The 20,834-nt window shown below is 37.4% G+C and overlaps 1 protein-coding gene across 1 annotated transcript; it reads left to right on the forward strand.

Moving 5' to 3' along the window:
- The first annotated feature begins 591 nt into the window (after nt 1-591).
- On the forward strand, nt 592-18,949 carry LOC129268408 (uncharacterized). The gene is made up of 4 exons (XM_064104536.1): nt 592-877; nt 8,797-8,931; nt 14,796-14,933; nt 15,460-18,949. The coding sequence occupies exons 2-4, from the start codon at nt 8,845-8,847 to the stop codon at nt 18,862-18,864; spliced, it is 3,630 nt and encodes a 1,209-aa protein (XP_063960606.1). The 5' UTR covers nt 592-877; nt 8,797-8,844; the 3' UTR covers nt 18,865-18,949.
- The last annotated feature ends 1,885 nt before the right edge of the window (nt 18,950-20,834 follow it).

Consider the following 20,834-nt stretch of genomic DNA (forward strand, 5'->3'; position numbering starts at 1 on the left):
AGAATATTTCATATATCACATAATAAAATACAAAAGGAATAGTGAGTGGATGACGTCATCAGTCTCCTCATTTGCATACCGACCACGATGTGCATATAACTGTTTTGTGAAATTAAGTGAAACTTTAAAATGTCATAACTTTCTTATTTTAAATCCGATTTTGATGAAATTTTCAGTGTTATGCTTGTTGGATTTTTCTCTTTTTATTCAAACCAACTTTTTGTTGGGGTGCACTTGTCCTTTAATGACAAAACTTCTGCCTGATTCACGTTTGCGGTAGCTTTTCCTGCCAGTGGAGGATGGAGAAGGAGACATTACATTTCAAAACAAGTGAGCACATAAATTATTGTGAAACGTAGACGGGCGAGAGGGCGGAGTGTACTAAAATTGCGCAACGTTTATCTCATGAATATGCATGTCGTTTTGGATTGCAACCGGCGGGGAAAACCCATGCTTGGTGGCTCTCGTTAGTGAATTGCAAGATATGGGTGGGGTAAATTTGGTTCTCAAGTTTTGGGCGGGGCTAAGTTTGTTCCTGCGTTTTATCGCGCGCCGTGATTGGTTAGGTTCGGAGCAAAAGATGTAATGAACATTCACAACGAGAGTTTCTACAAGCTCAGACACACGAATTTCTGGTATCTTCGCAATTCTGGCCTTATTAAGGCCTCCATAATTGTAACTTTTTGGAAGTGAAGGTATTGCAATTATTTATCGGCGACAATCTGGCTTTATTGGTTGCTTGAAGCAACTCTTGATTGTTTTTGTCGTTTTGGTAGAGATATGAACGCCGTCGAATTTTCCTCGGTAGTGCAAGCAGGAAAGATGCTAGTAGGAGAGCGAGTTTGACCAATTGGAAGTACGTGGCCAGTCTTAAAACGTAAGTGTCATCAGTTTATTTCCTTCGTATTTTAATCAAAATTAGTGGCTATTTAGATAAGTCACAAGCTCAGCACAGTGCAGTTTATTGTTTCCACTTTCCACACAATAGGCTTATATTTCAGACCACTTAGTGCTTTGAGGGCTTTTACCCTTTAAGGTAATTGGTGCGTATGATGATATGGGTGAAGAATATGTGATGTTGGGAAATGTAAAATTTACCTTAATTTACCAGAACACACAATCATCCGAAATGGGGTTCTAGGACAACTACCCCCTGGACAATCACCCCCGGACAACTACCCCCCGGACAATTACCCCCGAGGACAATTACCCCCCGGACAATTACCCCCCGAGGACAACTACCCCCAAGGACAATTACCCCCCCCCCCGGACAATTACCCCCCGGACAATTACCCCCCGGACAACTACCCCCCGGACAATTACCCCCCAGACAATTACCTTCAGAAAATCCCCCCTTCTCTCCAGCATCAATGTTAGAATTAAGCGGGACCCATGTAAGTTTTGGTCGGTGGCACAGGTTTCCGAAATATTTTCTCCTTTATCTTACGTTAATAACTTTTTCTTTTTCTTTTATGTTGCTCTTTCTCTTGTTCTCTCACTTTCTTCTTTTTTCCTTTTTTTTTATTGTTTAGCGGCGCCTTCTGCATCATGAAAAATGGGGGGGGGGGGCTTGCACCCGAAACCTCCCGTTTGGCTATGCATATATACATCCGAAAATTTGTAAACTGGCCCTCGTTCTAAGTTTTCATAGAACAATTGAACACGATTAGTCATAATAATCACAAATGCTGAATATCTCTGATTCCAACTGATCTGATATTTTAAAATATTTATTTTGTGTTTAATTTCAGGTAAGAAATCAGGCAAATAGATCAAACGTAAAAAAGACACCTTTATAGGTAGAAATATTGAAAGTCGATAACGCAACTATCAACACTAACACTGTCAAGTAGACCTATAAATCTGTTATTTTAATACAGTTCAACTAACAAGAAGATTTATGAAACAATTGGTGCACATTCCAGATTAAGATGTGGCTTTATAACTTAATATAGTAAGCTAAAAAACTTTATGCAAAGATAATACACACAAGAACACCTTGTAAATTACAAGGTGTTTTTGTGTGTATTATTCTTGGGTGAAAACATTAAAGAAGGAAATTAAGTACCAAATTTACTAAATTGTAAACAATATGACATAATCAAATACAGTGTTTTTCTATACAAATTGGCAATCATGATAGTATACAATTCGTTTAAGGTGCATTTTAAGGACGGTTTGTAAGAATTTATAAAGAAGTAGGCCTGTGCAAATCACATAATGCGACCGAGCACCGTGAGCTGAAAATATTAATATTTAGACCATAAAACGGACATTTTACAGAGCACTTGAAAAATCAATTTGTAAATTTAAAAATAATGAAAGCTCGATATCCGAGATGAAATATGTTTTGTATATTGACTTCGAAACTTGATATTTTAAGCTCCATATCAGCCTATATTGAGCAAGATATTAATCTCATCGAAAAAAGCAATGCGAGCGCGAAGCGCGAGCGGAAAATACTTGATATTCCGGTATGAAAATGGTGAATTTGAGCACTATCTAAAGCATTGTGTATGGAAATTGTGAAGTGGATGTGGAAAGCACTTAATAAATGATGCGAGTGTGAAGCGCGAGCTTATATCTTCATTATTATTTTGACCTAGGACCTGGACATTCTAGGTCTAAGGACATTTTGTCATATGAAAATGATTACAACTTTCTTATTCCTCTTCCTGAGCGCGATATGAAACATATAAAACTGTGATATTCTTTTCTGAAAAGGGACAATTTAGTCATTAAGAATACATGAAAATTTTATTATAATATTTATTAATGTAATAAGCCTAAATGAGTGAGTAAAATGTGTTGACACTGAGGTCTGAAAACTGGATATTTTAAGCACTTTTGTAATCATGAATAGGATTTGTGAGTTGATATATTTTTAACAAAAATGCGAGCGCAAATCGTGAGACGAAATTTTTGGTAAACTTTCATAAAAGGGGGGTTTTAAGTAGTTTGTTATATGATTTGGCAAATCAAATAATGCGAGTGCATAGCGCAAGCTGCAAGTTATATTCACACCATAAAACGGACATTAAACAGAGCACTTAAAAATCAGTTTGTAAATCAAACAAAACTATGAATAATGTCCGAGCTGAAATATGCTTTGTAATATCGACTTCAAAACTTGACATTTTAAGCTACATATCAGCCTATTTAGCAAGATGTGTATCTCCTTGAACAGGCTATGCGAGCGCGAAGCTCGAGCGAAAAAAATAATATAGTGACATGAGATATATTTTTTAATCATTTTCCAAGTCATCCCCTGACCTTTTTTTTTTCACTCGTCTCCCTCTTTTTTTTCCTCCTTTCTTTCCCCTTCTTTTTCTTTTTTTCTCTCTTTCCCCCTTTTCCCCCCATTTTTTTGCTCTGCCGATAGGGGGAGGGGGGGGGGGGCGGGCCCCTCGGCCCCCCTGGATCCGCTTATGAATGGAGCTCAATTTTACAGCTTTCTTACGGCGTACGTTTGATTCCAAGATACTCCAATATTCCAAGATGCCTTGAGTACTTCTTACGTCAAACGTACGGCCGACGTATGACTTTGTGCACTCCCTTTGTCTAGGGGGTAATTGTCCGGGGGGTAATTGTTCGGGGGATAGTTGTCCGGGGGTAATCGTCCGGGGTAGTTGTCCGGGGGTAATTGTCCGGGGGGTAGTTGTCCGGGGGTAATTGTCCGGGGGGTAATTGTCCGGGGGGTAATTGTCCTGGGGGGGGGGGTAGTTGTCCTCAGGGGGTAATTGTCCGGGGGGTAGTTGTCCGGGGGGTAATTGTCCTCGGGGGGTAATTGTCCGGGGGTGATTGTCCAGGGGGTAGTTGTCCTGATACCCCGAAATGGATGGCAGGCCTTTACGCTGCACGAAAATCAAACAAGTTCGATTCCCACTTTTACTATACCATGTTTACGGAGCTATATACCGTATTTCCGAATAGTATCCTATAATACATGCTCGATTCCAGCTATTGGCGTGACCTTCGAAAACGTGCATCGTATACCGAATAGTATACTTCTATGTGAACTCAGTCTCATTGAATGATTTTTACTCTTTCTAGTAGCCTCTTTTCTAGTGGGGAGGGGATTCACCCACCTGACAAATTGCCCCCCCCCCCCGAAATTTGGCAAATTAAAGAAATTTAAGAGAAATCCGCCCTTGCGCCCCCCTCCTCCGCCCCACCAACATTTTCTGTTCCCCTGCACTTGCCCCATCCGCTTTAAAATTTATGGTGTCGCCGCTGGATCTAAAAGGGGTTTCGTTAATAAGGTGAAATCCATTGGTTGTTTACGAATTAATTTAGTGTCTTTACGATATGATTTTTGTTGCGTACAGCCTATCAAGACTGAGAGTGTGCGTGTTTGGGGGATTGAATGTCTTGTTAAAACGCGGATTGATCATTTTATTTCATGTTTTTTTTTTTTCCAGTACGACCATACACATACTGCAGGATGGGTTAATACATCCATGTACAATCATCCCCCAAATTTCAATTAAGAAAAACATATATATATATATATATATCTCTCTTTAAATCATGAAATGGTTAATACTACTGTTATTGTGTGGATTCATCTTAAAATGCAGTCAAAGTGCTTAAACGGGCCTAATTTTGCATTCTAAAAGTGCAAAATTGGCCGTGATCCCTACGTTTAGCTCATTACTGAAGTGGCAATCAGTAGATCAGCGTATAAAATATCAGTATTGTGTTCTTCTATATAAAATAATGAATGATTTAGTTCCAAATTATTTAAAACATTTAGTATGTAAACGGCCCGTGAAATACAGGACACGGTATTCTTTACGATGCCCCCTTCAGCTTCCCAAAGCTAGAATTGAACATAAAAGAAAATCTTTCGCATATGTCGGACCCAAATTATTTAATGCACTTCCTTCAAATTTACAAGTTTGTACCTCCTTGTTAGTTTTTAAAAAATTATGCAAAGCCTTTCATACGAATTGATAAAGAGCGAAATGATATTCCATTGATTTACAATGCTATGTATGTTTAAATTGTCACTTCCCACTCTATATTTTGGTATTAATTGTTTCTGATGTTAGATATTTTGTATTTTGTATTTTTGATGTTGTTTGTTGTTGTTGTTGTTGTTTATAGTTATCTTGACATGTATTTTAAACTGCAGGGCGCCTTTGTAAAGCAGTTTTAAGAACTGAACAGGCCTACCCTGCAGTATACAATAAATAAAACAAAATAAATAAATAAATAAATATAAATAATTGCAAATGTTATATCCACTGCCTCATGGGAGTTTAGTTATTTTTCAATTTTTACAACTTTTTATCATAAACGAATTAAAACATCCTTTAAATACACTTTCGTGAATATGGGAGGGGTTCATCTGGTATCTTTGTTGAAGCGGGGAATTCGTGAAAAAAAAATATTTGCCCTACCGTATTCGTCAAAAGTTCGATGAGTTTACTGATAACCTTGATCAAATCAATGCCGTCATCTTTATCATTTTACAAATATAGGACTTTAAATCACATCAAAACAATTAACACAATGTAATAAATGTTTCATAATTGATTTGCTCAAAATTTGAATCTCAACATAATCTTAAAGATTATTCGAGATCTTTCATTTTCATATTCAGCATTGTGATATTTCCACGTTTTTGGAAGTTTATATTGTGGCCTGTGATGGCCTTCGATCATTTCATATATGGCGCCCTTATTCCTGATAATCATTAACCTATTTTTGTTTTCATTCTCATCTCATATTTTGACCAGTGAGAAAATGAGTTTTCAAAAACTCGACTATTTAAATCCCTTTATGCTCTTTATATAAATTTCTAGTTCATATCCTTCTAAAGTCGATTGATAATATACCCTTATCATTCTCTGTATTTAATGAATATTATTTCAAAAGATTGAAGCAACTTTTTAAGGCTCGCTTACTACGCTCACCGCTGCATTTTCTCCCATAATTAAACTTCCTTGAAAGACAATTTGATAATTATTCAGTTCTGTTTCTTTCAACTGTCGAAAATTTGCTCGCTCGCTCGCATTTGGATATTACTGTAGTTCATTAGTTTATAGCACAGCAAATTCATTATTTTAGCCATTGAAAAAAATCCTTAGAGGCCTTTAACTTTAAAGGACAAAAAAGTCGACTTGAATAAAAAGAGAAAATCCAGCAAACATAACACTGAAAATTTCATCAAAATCGGATGTAAAATAAGAAAGTTATGATATTTTAAAGTTTCGCTTAATTTCACAAAACAGTTAAATGCACATCCTGGTCGGTATGCAAATGAGGAGACTGATGACGTCATTCACTCACTATATATTTTGTATTTTATTATGTGAAATATGAAATATTCTAATTTTCTCAATATTGTCAAGGGAAACAACTATTAATTCCTCCCTGAACATGTGGAATTAGCATTGTTTAATACTATATGGTTCAGTCAAGGTGGTCCTTATTGTCAAATATGTAAAAAATGAAATATTGTATGATTCAAACAATAAAAAAACAAAAGAAATAGTGAGTGACGGACATCATCGACTGACCCATTTGCATGTCGCTGAGTTGTGCATATCACTGTTTTGTGAAAAATAAGCGAAACTTCATAATGCCTAAACTTTTTTATTTTACATCCGATTTTGATAAAATTTTGAGCATTATGTTTGTTTGATTTTTCCCTATTTATTCAAATCAACATTTTACTGGGGTGGACTTGACCTTTAAAAGATAAAAGGATTATGTACACGGTTATATACCCCGTATACATAGCCTTAGGTGTGGGGGTGTCCCAAAATTGTTAATCTTCTGGTCAATATATTGCTTTCACCCCCCCCCCCCCTGCTCGGACCGGATTTACGCCAGTGTTTACAAAGGTATAACATGCAATTGCACATGTTATTAAAGGAAAATGAAACATTTGGAACAAGATAGCTTATGTGAAAACATAATAATATTTCACTTAAAATGCCTCTTTTATCACATCTATCATAGATCATGAATTCTTTCCATAGGAGGACTTGTAATACATATTTTCAAATAATATATGGATAAAGAGTTTGTATTACCATAAGAAAGAGCAAAAAAGACATTTTGGGGGTATACGGGATTTTATAGTCCATCTAAGGGAAAGTTGTTCACATGTGACATCACACATATTTGTCGCATTGCCAATGGGAGGATCTCCATAGCATTAGTTATCGCAATATTCAAATGCTCAAAACTTTCTCATTATTTTTCCGATATTTCTCAAACTTTCTTTGATCTTATTCTTAGATTTTTCTCTTTCCACACAAGCCCACTGGTTCCAAAGGTTTTATTCTCCTTTAAATTTTACGCCAGTGTTTACAGAGGTATAACAATTGCACATGTTATTAAAGAAGTTTGATTAATTTCAATCATATTTTTCTCTTAGGTGGGCATATACAATTTTAAAAATGACTAGAAAATAGAAGATAAAAAGGTTCAGCTTTAACATTTCCGAGGAGGGGCAATTAATTCGTCAATTAAAAAAAATCGAGATAGAGCACGATATCCCCACATATAATTGTGTGTTGCTGCCTGTTTGCAGGTTTGTTGTGATATTAGAGAAGATATGCTTCGCCAATATCGGGACTATTTCATAATCGTCATCATCATCACCATTTTAACCATTAACAGCAGCATTATCACTAATGTCATCACTAACTTGTTTACCATCATCAGTGGCGGACCGTGACCTGGAGGAGACAAAGCATTGGGGGGCACAGCATTGTTCACAAATAATTCAGTGCCCCTCCAATGCTTTGTCTCCTCCGGGTCACGGTCCGCCACTGACCATCATCATCACCACCACCATTATCATTACCATAATCATTAACATTACCATCATCATAACCATCATCATCATCATTATCACCACCACATTTATCATTACCATCATCATAACCATCATCATCCCTACCATCACCATCATTATCATCACCACCATTATCATCACCACCACCACCACCATTATCATTACTATTATCATCATCATTACCACCACCATTATCATTATACCATCATCATCATCATAACCATCATCATCATCACCATTATCGTTAATATCATCATCATCATAACCATCATTATCATCACCACCATTATCATTACCATCATCATCATCATCATAACCATCATCATCATCATCATCATGCACAGCATTTGTATAGCGCCATATATCTGTCAAAGACATTCAAAGGGGCATTTTTGGAGGAGCCAGCCAATCTGGGTCTGGGAGCGCACACAGACCTGTGACCCGCAGGTCTCTCCTCTCATCATCATCATCATCACCACCACCATCATCATCACCACCACCATAATCATTACCATCATCATCACCACCATCATCATCATCGTCATCATTATCATCATCCCCACCATCATCATCCCTACCATCATCACCATCACCATTATCATCACCATCAACAACATAACCATTATCAGCAGCGTCATTACCATCATCATCACCACCACCACCACCACCACCATCATTACCTTCATTTTTCTCGTATGCAAGCACACTCCCTTTGTTTTCACAATTCTAATAGTGCATAATGCAGCGTCTGAAGTATAGTGAGACTAGATTTACTATGTACTGTGGTTAGTCTTGTTTGACACAGAGTTTCACGTCTAGTCTTCACTCTAGACATGATATAATTTTGTTAGTGTTAAATATTAGTGTCAAATATGGGTCTCTGCTTGCAGACTACCATTTGTTTGTGCTCATGATCACGCATAACAGACAACCTTCATATTAGTCCTTGCTCATCGTTACTCAAAATTGTTGATTTACAGGTCGTTTGAGGGCGTATTATCACGAGCCTGATAGTACCTCGCCGAGTCATGACGGGGCGCAGTGTCACAAGAGCCAGTCTCGGCAGGGAAGCCCAGCTGGGAGACCTGTACGATATCAGGACCGAGAAATTTCTGGTAATAATTATATGCTACCTCCCTACTAATTGTTTATAATTAGTATTGAAACTAAGTTTAGGGGCTTGCCTTCTCTACAAGCTTTTGCTTTTCTTGGCAAGTCCCTCCGTTCATTTCTTGTTTCTTTTCATTGATAAAATTACTGCAACAAATTGTAGTTTTGTTTAGTTTATATTCAACATTTGTTACGAAATTTCATTGATTAGTCTGTATTATCGATTATATTGAATATGTATTGTTACTTTGATTATATTTTGAAAAAATTGTTGAACGGAAATAAAATCTAAATCTACTAAAAAACAATTGCCTCCAAATGCAGGGGAAAGAAGAACTTTCTAAGTTGCCTCGATAGTCCCCCGCACCCAATCTCTCTACTTAATCTCTACTTAATCCATATATATATATGAAGAGTTTAGTTGCAGAAGGGGTCCACTTTGTACCATTCCGAGAAAAACCATGTTTTTTTTTTATTCTCACTTATTGTAATATTCTTATGAGAAACTAAATTGTCATGATGTATACCCTATCATGTGAACATAAGATTGGGTATAAAAGACATCTACCTTTCTTGAATTGTTTTCTATATATATTTAAAAAAAATCATCATTGTGGACCTAACCCCTTTTGCAAGTAAACTGAAATGAATCCAATCTCTTTTGATTAAAAAAGTAATTTTCCTTTGCCACTTTCATTCACGTTTTCATTTGAATTTCAAATTTTCTTTGATATCATCAGAGTGACTAAAATTTAGAGATTTAGAGACAGAAAACAATAAAATATATGAAATAGGGACCTAACCCCTTTTGACAAATTAGTTCTTCAGAAGATTTTAGTTGCAAAAGGGGTTAGGTCCACTCCAAGAAAATAATCTTTTTAATTCTCCCATACTGCAATATTCTTATGCGAAACTGAAATTTTATGATACCCTACCATGCGAACATAAAATTGGGTATAAGAAAAATCTACCTCTCTTCATATTTTTTAAGATATTCTTTTCCCAAAAAAATATGTGTGGACCTAACCCCTTATGAAACAAAAGGGATTTCTTCTTTGCCATTTTAGTTCACTTTTTAATTGGAATTTCAACTTTTCTTTGGTATCACCTTATAGAGCTACTAAAAATGTTACATTGAGACATAAAAATCAAATTTGATGAAAAATGGACCTAACCCCTTTTGCAAGTGAGCTCTTCATATATATATATATATATATATATATATATATATATATATATATATATATATATTTATATATATATATATATATACATGTAATAACTACCCCTAAATAAAAATGTTGTAACTTTTGAACGGAATTATTCTGATTAATATTATTCGTACGTGGTTTTCTTCACACAAAAAAAAAAACTCCTGGGAAAAAATGAGATTGATCGGTTGAGTCGTGCATGAATAATCAAAGATGGAATTTAAAATGTTTTGAAAGTCACAAGAATCGTTTTTCAGATTGTGTAAATACAAAGTTGAGCGAAGGTTATATTTTGATGAATTTTATGGTGCTAATGCTGTTTTGCTTTTCATCATTGAACTAGTCCACACACAATTTTGATAGCGTATGTTCATGGTTGAATGAGCACAATTTTTCTGACGTATCATCATAGCGGCTCATGTTAGTATCCTCTATTAACATGTCAAAATTATATTGGAAAATGTTACTGGCTCCCTTCCCCAAATATCTCAGCCCCTTCCCCAATTTCAAATTCTCGATCCATCACTGATTTGTCCATAAATTCATCTGATCCTGATAAAGTTAGGAAAAAAATGAATTTATGCAATATAAAGAGTATTCATTCCTAAGTTTTCAAGTGTGCTCACTCAACCATGAAAGTGTAAAAATTTCGGAAAGTGTGTGGTGGTAAATATTGGTGGATGATAAAAACAACAGCAATTAAGTCACATGTGAGATTGAAAATGCAATTTCCCCCCTTTGATGCGTGCTCACTCATCCATACATAAATCGATTTCATTTTTGCACAGATTTCTGCCCATAGGTTGATAAACATTACTGCCAAATGTCATTGCTAAAGACAGCTTTGAAAAAAAAAGTTCTACCATATTGAATAAGGGTTTACTTATTCTTAAACATATTATGCACCCATAGTGTACACAATTTCTATGAGAGGGGAAATAAAAAAATCACAAAAGTGAAATGAGGGTTTGTTTCTCGGACGGTTTATGTTATTTCTGCTAACAGTTCTTTCATGAAACTTCGCACATGGCTTCAGAGTGACACTATCCAAAAGGGATACACACCAAAATAATCATTCGATACGGCGCAGAGTTTGGCCAACGCCTTAAACTTTCTTCTCATTTGCATGACTTTCCAATATTGTGTGCTCACTCAAACATTAGACATCGAGAATTTCATAAAAATCAAATCAAATGAACTATACAAAAAGGTTTGTGACAGATATCTATAGTTAACAATTGCATTTTTTTCCAATAACGTAAAAAAGAACAATTACATTCCAAATGTTCATTCAAGCGTCAATGTTTAATTAAACGCCTTTGAATCATAGAAGCATGTTAATTGGTCATGAACATTGCAAAAAAAGTTGATAAGATAATTTCACTACCTGAAATGAAGCAATACTTGACTATGGCATTTGAAAATCGTATTTTTTGTTTTAATCAAATGTTCATTGAACCATTAAATGATGAACATTGTTGAAGACACTCTTCCCCAAAATAATTGTCATCATATTTGATCATTTTTATATATAGAAATGTGTAAAAAATCCAATTATAGCAAATTTTGACCTTTGTTTATTCAACCGTGAACTTAAGCAAAAAAGTATCGTCTTTTAGAAAGTACCTTTTACAACCCTTCTGACGACTTTTCATGATGAGAATGTGGATTTCGTTCCAATGAAATGGAGTCAACGTCATGATATTTGGTTTGTGACTTAAAAAAGTGACATTTTTGCCTTCTGGCGGTGCCCACCGAAGCATGGCATAAAGTACGTTCGTAACATCCCTCGAGAGGGTAGCTATTAAAATTACCTACACGCTCATGTTGAAATATATTAAAAACTCAGTGATTCGGAAAATAGGGACGTTTGTTTAAGGGGGAACTTACTTTTTTTGTTGTGTATAGAATAATTATAAACTTTTTTTATGGGAATACCTACTTTGAGTTTTATCGTGTGAGTAAAAAAAAATGACACCTAAAAAATCCCCAATTTAAGGGAAAATATGTCATGAACAGTGACAAATAAACATTATATATGGCTGAAAATCTCCCAAATAATATGTTACCATATTTTATGTAGTATGTCTTCATGCTTGGATAATCAGGAGGTATTCTTTGCAGTGATGTAAATTTTGATTAGTGCCAAAGTTAGGCATGACTGCAATGAATGAATCCAGATGTCAATGATGCCATAATCGTACATGAGTTAATAGTCAACATTATTAGCAAACCCCATTTCCATGAAATTTGAGAATTGAAACTAAAAGGTGTTTATTAAACAATTGAAAATGTGTTTTGAAATGGATTGGTCGCTACCTAAGAAATCTTGGCATTCACCCGGCCTTTCGCGAATAGCCCACTTTCTAGTCGGAAGGCATTTGATGTGAATAGCAAGAGCAATTTGAATAAAGGATGCCTTACAGGTCAGCTGGTAAGCGGTATCGGTATTTCAACAAGAAAATCTCAGATCTCGATTCGCGAAAGTACCATATTTATTCTTTATTTGGTTAAATCCAATACACATGATACAGGGACAGTTCATTCTGATGATAGGTTTGTTTTGATTTTTATGAAACCAGGAAAAATGCATGTTAATGGCTCGATGAAAATCCATCTACAACAGAATTGTGAATTTTAAAGGTTTTAATAATGACGTGATGACGTCATTATATGAAAAGCTTCCCAATTTATCATGTGATGGTAGACCGGCAAAACATAAACAAGGCTCTCGATAACGATTTATTAATGCTTGGAATCATGGGAGTCGGTCAGCTTGCGCTTTCTATTCATGGGATGGTGTGACGCTTTGTGTTATTACGTAATAATAATAATAATAATAATAGTGATATTTTATTTAGCGCGCATACCGTCCCGAGACGCTCATGGCGCTAGGCCAGCAACAGTTCCTTATTAAAGATTGTAATGAATAGAACTTTCTGCGGATCGACACTATTGCAAGTTGGCATCTTAGCTTTTAATGTCTTCGCAGAGATACTAGCCACCTTTCGCAAACCTCAGGGACGGTAAGATTATGGTTCCCTAACAAAAAAGTTAACACTTAATCATACACTTGATTTTTAAGATTGATTGTACATTATAGTCAATAGAATCAAACGTAGAAAACTGCTCTACAATCATTGCTAAGCTTTGTGTTACAGGCCCTATATATCTGCTTTTCGTTTGCAAAATTCTTTCACGCGACACCCGCCCCATGCTGCGAGATTAAATTCCGCTTTCATGCATGTACGTCTGGTCATCATCGTATTCCTGAGCCGGCGGCGAGCCTCTACTATGACAGCTGGCTGGAGATATTCGAAATGCAGGGCCCACAATAGATTATGACATGGATAAGAAAGTGGTTTTTCATACAAATCGAGTACATATTGAGTGAGGAAAAAGTTACTGAATTAAGGCTTAGATATAGATCATTACAGTCCATCGAATCGATATTGCATTTAATGTGGATTATTGTTGGGTCACTGGCAATTGATTCCATAGGTAAGATCACCTCTCCAGCCGAAACCATTTTGCATGCGTTGATATGTACACGGCATATGCAATAGGCCTAAACGTCTGAACACCAGCCGTGGGTTTTTTCTTTTGCTTACTCCTACACAAAGGATGTGCCTCTAGCACAAAATGTAATGAGCATTATGTTTTACTTTCCCCAGAAATGGGGGATTAGATTCAAATTCCCGGGGGACCACTTTCATTGATGAGTGGATACCAGACGCGACCATGTGGTTTCGAAAAGCACCCTAAACAAGGGAAGCAAGTCTTTTCCAGATTATGAAAATGCATCTCTCAACAAGTATTTAGCTTGTGAAACCCTACAAGTATTGGAAATATACCCCCCTTTTCAGTATTTTAAACATCGTTTTTTACACCCTTATAACGTTACATATGCCTATACGTAACGTACTTGCTCACTCTTTCCCTTTTTACGCGTGGTCGCGCCTGGTATCCACTCTTCAATGGAAGTGGGCCCCGCGGGTGGCCTCTCAACCTCTGGGAGGAACCAAATGTGGCTCTGGAAAGTCGTCCTAAATCGGATTTATCGCTGTTACCATAGTAGCAACCAGAATTTTGCACACGAAACGCAGATTGAATGTTTCCGTTCCAGATGCGAAACGAAAAAAAAATCTCATGTCACATAATTTGCATTGCAGGACAGAGTTTTACGACCATGACGACAGGCCCAAAAGTCTCTTCCAAAACCAACTACCGTCGGAAATAAGCGTTCGCGTTTTCCAGCGAAAGGTCGGGACTGATGAATAACGTACGGGTGGATGCCGTTTTATTTATGCTCTATATTATACTGTTTTTTCTGTTTTGTTTTGTTTTACGAAGTAAGAATGCCCTTCTGTAAAATTGTACTTGATTTGTATTACTTTATATTACTTTGTATTATGTTTTTTGAATGGAAATGAAATAAAAAGAATTGAAAAAAAGATGAATAACGTACGGGTGGATGCCATGCGCACTTTGCGTGAAAGTGTCAACTTTAGCGTAAAATCTGAAAGAATGTCACTGCTGCGGTGGTGAATCGCGTAATGCAGAAGAGAGTGCAAGAACCATTCCACTTTTTAATGTTGCCAAATTTGTATATTTTTTTTATTTTGATTAATTTTCGTTAATGATTTATGTTTCCACAGAATGAATCACTATTCATTTCAAAACTGGAAGAGGAAATGGTAGAAACCATGGACATTGCCGAAACGGAGATAGAGATGACAATTTCGGATAGTTTAGAGGAGAAGTGCAAGATACTTGATGTAGAAGACGAACTACAGGTCAGTGAAATATTACCTTAGGATTAGAGAGTCCTAATTAGAAAAAAATGATAATCTCGGCCAACCTTGTCTGTATTATGTCACGGGTGTTCGTAACTTGAATATATTAACCAATAACAAATTTAGATATATAAAGTAAATTAGTACCTTTTAAGCTATACTTAACCCCTAGCCCCCCTCCAATGAACATCGTGACATTTTCTCATTAAGGGGTCCATTCTTATGTTTTCTTCACCTGATTCACCTTACATTCAGCTCAACATAGAAATATCAACTTCCTAATAAGTATTAGACTGGTTTCTTCACAGATATCACTACTCATATTGTTACACTTTCTGTAAAACGAGGTTTGCTGTAGAAAAAGATGGAGGAAGGGCAAAGGCTTGTGTAGAGTGAGGCTTGTCAGGAAAATAATTTCCTTGATATTCTATGAATGACCCAATCCCGGGTATGAATTGTAAATGCAACACTTATTGCTTGATTAAAAACTTTTCATATTATCTTCTACATTTTATCCAAACATCAGCTGAGCGTTGCGGTCGGAATGGTGGAACTGAGTGGTTCAGGAGCTTTCCTTGGAGACGAGCGGAATAGTGCAATGACCCAAAGCAAGAGTCTCATCTACAAACTGAGTACTGTCAACGAAGAGGTGATGCTTCGCCAGAACAGAGATATCATTGACAAGGAGGTGTTGTCCGGCACGAATCCCAGTGCAACACATGTCGTAGTAGGTATTGATTGGGGGGCTCAGTGTACAATAACTTGTGAGTATGAGAAGGATGAACATGAGGATGACTCGGATGTTAGCAAAGAAGTGAAAAAAGGGCTTGAAAAAATCAAGGACGTCCTAGATGCAAAGGAGGAAGTAAACATCTTAGATGATGATAGGGATACAGATGTTGATACCGAAACAGATGACAGGAAAGAGTTTTACAGGTATAGGGCCGACGTTTTAACTACAGTTAATTCCATACCCACCACGTACGAAGGAGCAGTTGAGCTTGTTAGGTCCTTATCCACACTTCTTAAAAGTACCAATAGTGGGAAAGGGGTCCCTGTCAAGTACTATCTCACGTCTCTAGAAACTGTCAGGAAGAAGATCAGGGTCAAGGCAACTAACGGCATAACCTGCAATGATGTTGATGAATGCATCATTCAGAAGTGTGCAAAGGTCTTGGAAAAGGTAAAGGGGAAATCCCAGAAGGTGCATGACATATACCATGAGATGACTCTAAATGGTGCATTCATTTCCGATGAAGCCGTTGGGAGAATTGGTCTTGTCTGGGAAGAGGTCACGCTGAAAGAATCCCGTTTCATAACCGATCTCCAGGAAAGAGTTAAAAGGGTGAGATCGGGGGAAGATGCATCGAGTGTCCTCGAAGAGTTCCTGAGTAAGATGGATTCTGAAGAATTGTCTGCTTCCAAATACGAGGAGGAATTTGAACCATATATGCAGAAAGTCAGATTCTTCAGGTCGATGCTTAGCCAGGGAGTCACGTGCATCGGTAAGAACGATCAACTTGAGAAAGATGCACTGGAAAACACTTTTGTTTTCTATATTCCTAGTGGCAGCGATTCGGAATTTGTCGAGAAAAATCGAGAGTTTTTCCTGCGCCTCTTGTCTACATTCTCAATGGATGAGATGAGTGAATTCATTGTGGTAGACCAGGAGATTGTTTCAAGCCATGTTTGGCCGGATAAAGTGAAGAGGCCAACAATCGCCAAGTACGTAGACGGCATACTTAAATCTGAAGACCTCTATGAAGAAGAGGGTCAACACCTTGATGTGTGTATGATTCAACTTGTAGGTCCAGTTACAAAAAATTCTGCCCCTAGACAGCGAGCATTGGTCAAACTAAGATGCCCGAACGCTATCGCCGGAAATGGAAGATGTGCTGGTGACCCGTCCAAATGGAGATGTTTGAAATGCGGGCAGCCGGTAGAGTATGGTCCAACTTCCAAGATGTTTTACTGCAAATGCGGAGAGTCGAATCCGAAGGGTTCACGGTTCCGCTGCAATGATCCACAACATGGTTTGAAATTTATGGTGTACCCAAAGTACCTGCTCAGAGATCACCTTTCCCAGCTGAAGCCAATGAAAGAAATCAACATCCTCATCCTGGGTGAGACAGGTGTTGGAAAATCAACGTGGATCAATGGGATTCAGAACTATCTGTCGTTCGCCAATTTATCCGAGGCAATGAGTTCTCAAGACTTCCCTGTCTTGATCCCATCGTCTTTCACCTTAACACAGGATGATGAACAAAAGAAAATCAAAATAGGGACAGATGATCCCAACGAGGTCCAGGAAACTGGAAAATCGGCCACGAAGGAACCGCGGTCATATGTCTTCACCGTTGGTGACATACGATTGCGTTTAATTGACACTCCCGGAATAGGCGATTCCGGAGGAGTGGAGAAGGACGAAATCAATATGAAAAATATCTTGTCCCATCTCATGTACTACTCCGAGATTCATGCAATATGCATACTCCTGAAGCCGAACAATGCGCGGCTCACTGTAATGTTCCGATTCTGTATCCAGGAACTGCTTGTCCAATTCCACAATTCGGCCAAGAGGAACATTGTGTTCTGCTTTACGAACGCCCGACAGACTTTCTACCAGCCAGGTGATACATTACCAGCTCTTAACGAAGAGCTTGCCAAGAAGAATGTCGGGATTCAAGCAACGAAAGATACCTACTTCTGTTTTGATAATGAACCTTTTCGTTTTCTTGCATGCATAAAGAATGGTGTGAAATTCGGCGACGGGGAAATCGCCACCTACTCGTCCAGTTGGGACAAGTCTGTCGAGGAAACGGGACGTCTTCTGAAGTACATCGAATGTCACTTAAAGCCGCACAAGGTTAAGGAGACCCTTGGCATGAATGAGGCTAGGAGGATCATCATAGCCATGAGCAAACCCTTAGCAGAAGTAGGCAACACAATCAATCACAATCTTGATGCAGCAAAAGAGACCAAAGCTAAAATTAGTCATGCGGATTCTGAAATGATGTCTCTGAGAAAAGAGTTGAAATTCAAAGGATATGACCTAGAACGGAAGGAACTAGGCTATCCTAGGACAGTCTGTGCAGCTCCAGAGTGTGTCAGGTATGTCCCAGTTGGACAGACAAAGGTACAGAACACGGTGTATGAGACAATTTGCCACCACCACTGTTATCTTACAGGTATCCCTGTCGAAACAACAGGTAATCCTAAACTTGCTGGATGTGCGGCCATGGCTAACCAATACTGTCGTAGTTGCACGCACAGCTACCAGCACCATATGCATTTGACATACGAAATACAATTAAAAGAGAAGGAGTTTCTCTCAACCCAGGCTCAACAACAAATCAATACCATTTGCGACTCTAAAGCAAAGAAGGAAGCATTCATAAAGGAAATCAACAAGAAAGTTGAAGAATTGAAAGCTGAACAAAAGATTATCATGGCAACTGGAGCAAAGTTCGGATCGTTCCTGAAGGCAAATGCTCTCATTACGTACAACGACGCTGTGGAAGAATACCTGGAAATGTGCATTAAGCAAGAGAAAGCAAAACCAGTCACCCTTCGAAAAGAAGGTGTGCTAGAGAACATGACTACAATGAAAGAAGAGTACAAGAAACAGATAGAGATTCTTGACAACGCTATCGCTGGGGGAGCCAACGAAAATATCAAAACACCAGAAGAGGTGAAAGAACTTCAGGAAGGGCTCTTTAAACTGAAACATTTTGGTGGCACCCTCAGGAAGTTGTTTGAGGAGATTTCTCTTCTTCATACAGCCAGGGGCGTACCATACGAAGTGGTACACGCCCAACCTCCCAAAAGAACCAATCGAAGAAAGAACAGGGTGAAGACGAGTAGTTGGGGTGCAGTTATAAACTATGTTGGTAACCTTGTGTCTTGGCGTAAGCCAGTGTATTATCAATAAGATAATGGGATCTGGTCTGTCGGATGTACCAAATGCAACACCAATCAGAAGAGCTGAAACAACATCCAAAGAAGGGACCAAAGTCGAATGGGTGATCGAACAAAACGCCTAAATGGCCACTATACCAGTTAGTCTTCCCGGAAATATCAAAGTACCCCCAAACTTGGAAAAAGAAATTGCCAAAATATGTTGAAGCAGAAAATCATGTATTTTTCCGTGTTCTTTCGAATGATATTTTTGCCTTCATCAATATTTAGGCAGACCGGCAGGGGTGTGAAATCAGTGATTGATTGTGGCTGGCCCCCACAGTTAGAGGAGGAAGGGAAAGACGAGCGCCACGCTTTAAAATAAATGAACACAGTTATAATTTTTGCACTTCCTGGTGATAGTTAATGACGAGAAGACCTCCATTTCAAGCAATATATGGGCTTTGCAAACGATAGAGTATCATGACTAAACCGACCCGAGTGACCAAAGTGCGTTCCGCTTTGCTACACAAAAGCTACAGACTTGTAGAATACAGTTTACAATACTATTTGTCAACTCCGACGTCAACTTAAAGTTTTTATCGCATTGTGAACAGGGACGTGAGAGGGAGATTTGTCACAATAATGGTAACTTTTTTTGCAGGTGTTTCTGCATTTATTGATAATTCAATACATGAATCACAGTAATCATAATGCATAAAAACATGTACAAATTAAATGGTAAAATTACAAATTGTGACAATTAAATAATAAATGAATAATTTGCATAAATATACATGTGAGCAAAAACAAATAAAACAAAATGCAGCGGCCAGCTATCGTAAGCAAAATGCTTGAGAGAATAGCACCAAGGGTTAGGGTTAGCGACGCAAAGAAGCCTCTCCTCTCTAAATAGGTTGCTGGACATTATACATGTTATATCACAATTATCACATGCCTGCCATTTTCAAAACCTTGTTCCAAAATCTGGGAACGGACAAAAACTGGGATTTTGTTCCCCTACAATTACGTTATCAACTGGCCCATATCATCATCAGCTTTGAACTGTCACCTGGTTGTAACTTAATAATCTTATCGATTATCGATTAGGGAAGTATTTTAAGGCCTGAAATAATTATTTGAGTTTCGGTTGCGTCCCTCGATCTTGTTGTGATCACTTTGACCATGCTTTGGCCTAGAACAGGTCTTATCGTTTACACTTATAAAACAAGTTCAACCAATTAAACACTACCTGGGTCTCTCAAATGATTTTTTTTTACTTATTCATCTTTCCATCATGTAATTTCCGTTCAGAGTCTAGTGATGTTCACGAAAATGTTGTTACTGGAACAATGATTTCGAATATGTATTGAATTAACATTATATATATTCCTTAGTAGTTAAGATTTATTTTCCTTTTTCCTCCAAGTCTTTGTGAGTTGTACTGAGTAATGCTTATGTTGCGTGTAACGTTTATTCTGTTTTTAAGTTTGGGCTTATTATTGTGGTCGAAACTACTTATTTGTTTTCGTTCGGTATATATAGAAACATGATACATGATGAATCTGTATTGAAGTAACAATCAAGAATGTAATTCTTGAACATAAGATGCTCACATACTGTATATATATATATATATATATACACACACACACACACACGCACACAGTGCGTCTAAAAAAAGTATACACGTTTGAAATGGCTGCCAAAATAAAATATATCACTTTTGGGGAAAGACTTACATATATATATGTATATATTCAATATATATGATATATCTTTAATATTCACAACTCAACAGCGATTGGTAGAAGTAAAGTTATCACATTATATATATATATATATATATATGATATATAAAGCCAATAAAGTCAACTTTCAAAGGACACCAAAAGTTCGAAAAACTATTCATGTTTCAGCGAGCACTGCCCACTGAAACAAAGGATATGAAAATTAGGCTGGGCCGGAATTAGCCTTCCAATTTCTTTTAAGATTTTGGGGTTG

Source organism: Lytechinus pictus, chromosome 9, assembly GCF_037042905.1.
Source record: "Lytechinus pictus isolate F3 Inbred chromosome 9, Lp3.0, whole genome shotgun sequence".
Classification (NCBI taxonomy): domain Eukaryota; kingdom Metazoa; phylum Echinodermata; class Echinoidea; order Temnopleuroida; family Toxopneustidae; genus Lytechinus; species Lytechinus pictus.

Bases quoted from the DNA above. Each gene is read 5' to 3' on its own strand.
- LOC129268408 (XM_064104536.1), top strand. From the start codon at position 8,845: ATGACGGGGCGCAGTGTCACAAGAGCCAGTCTCGGCAGGGAAGCCCAG. The intron at 8,932-14,795 runs GTAATAATTATA...ATGTTTCCACAG, and splicing joins TCAGGACCGAGAAATTTCTG to AATGAATCACTATTCATTTC. The intron at 14,934-15,459 runs GTCAGTGAAATA...TCCAAACATCAG, and splicing joins ATGTAGAAGACGAACTACAG to CTGAGCGTTGCGGTCGGAAT.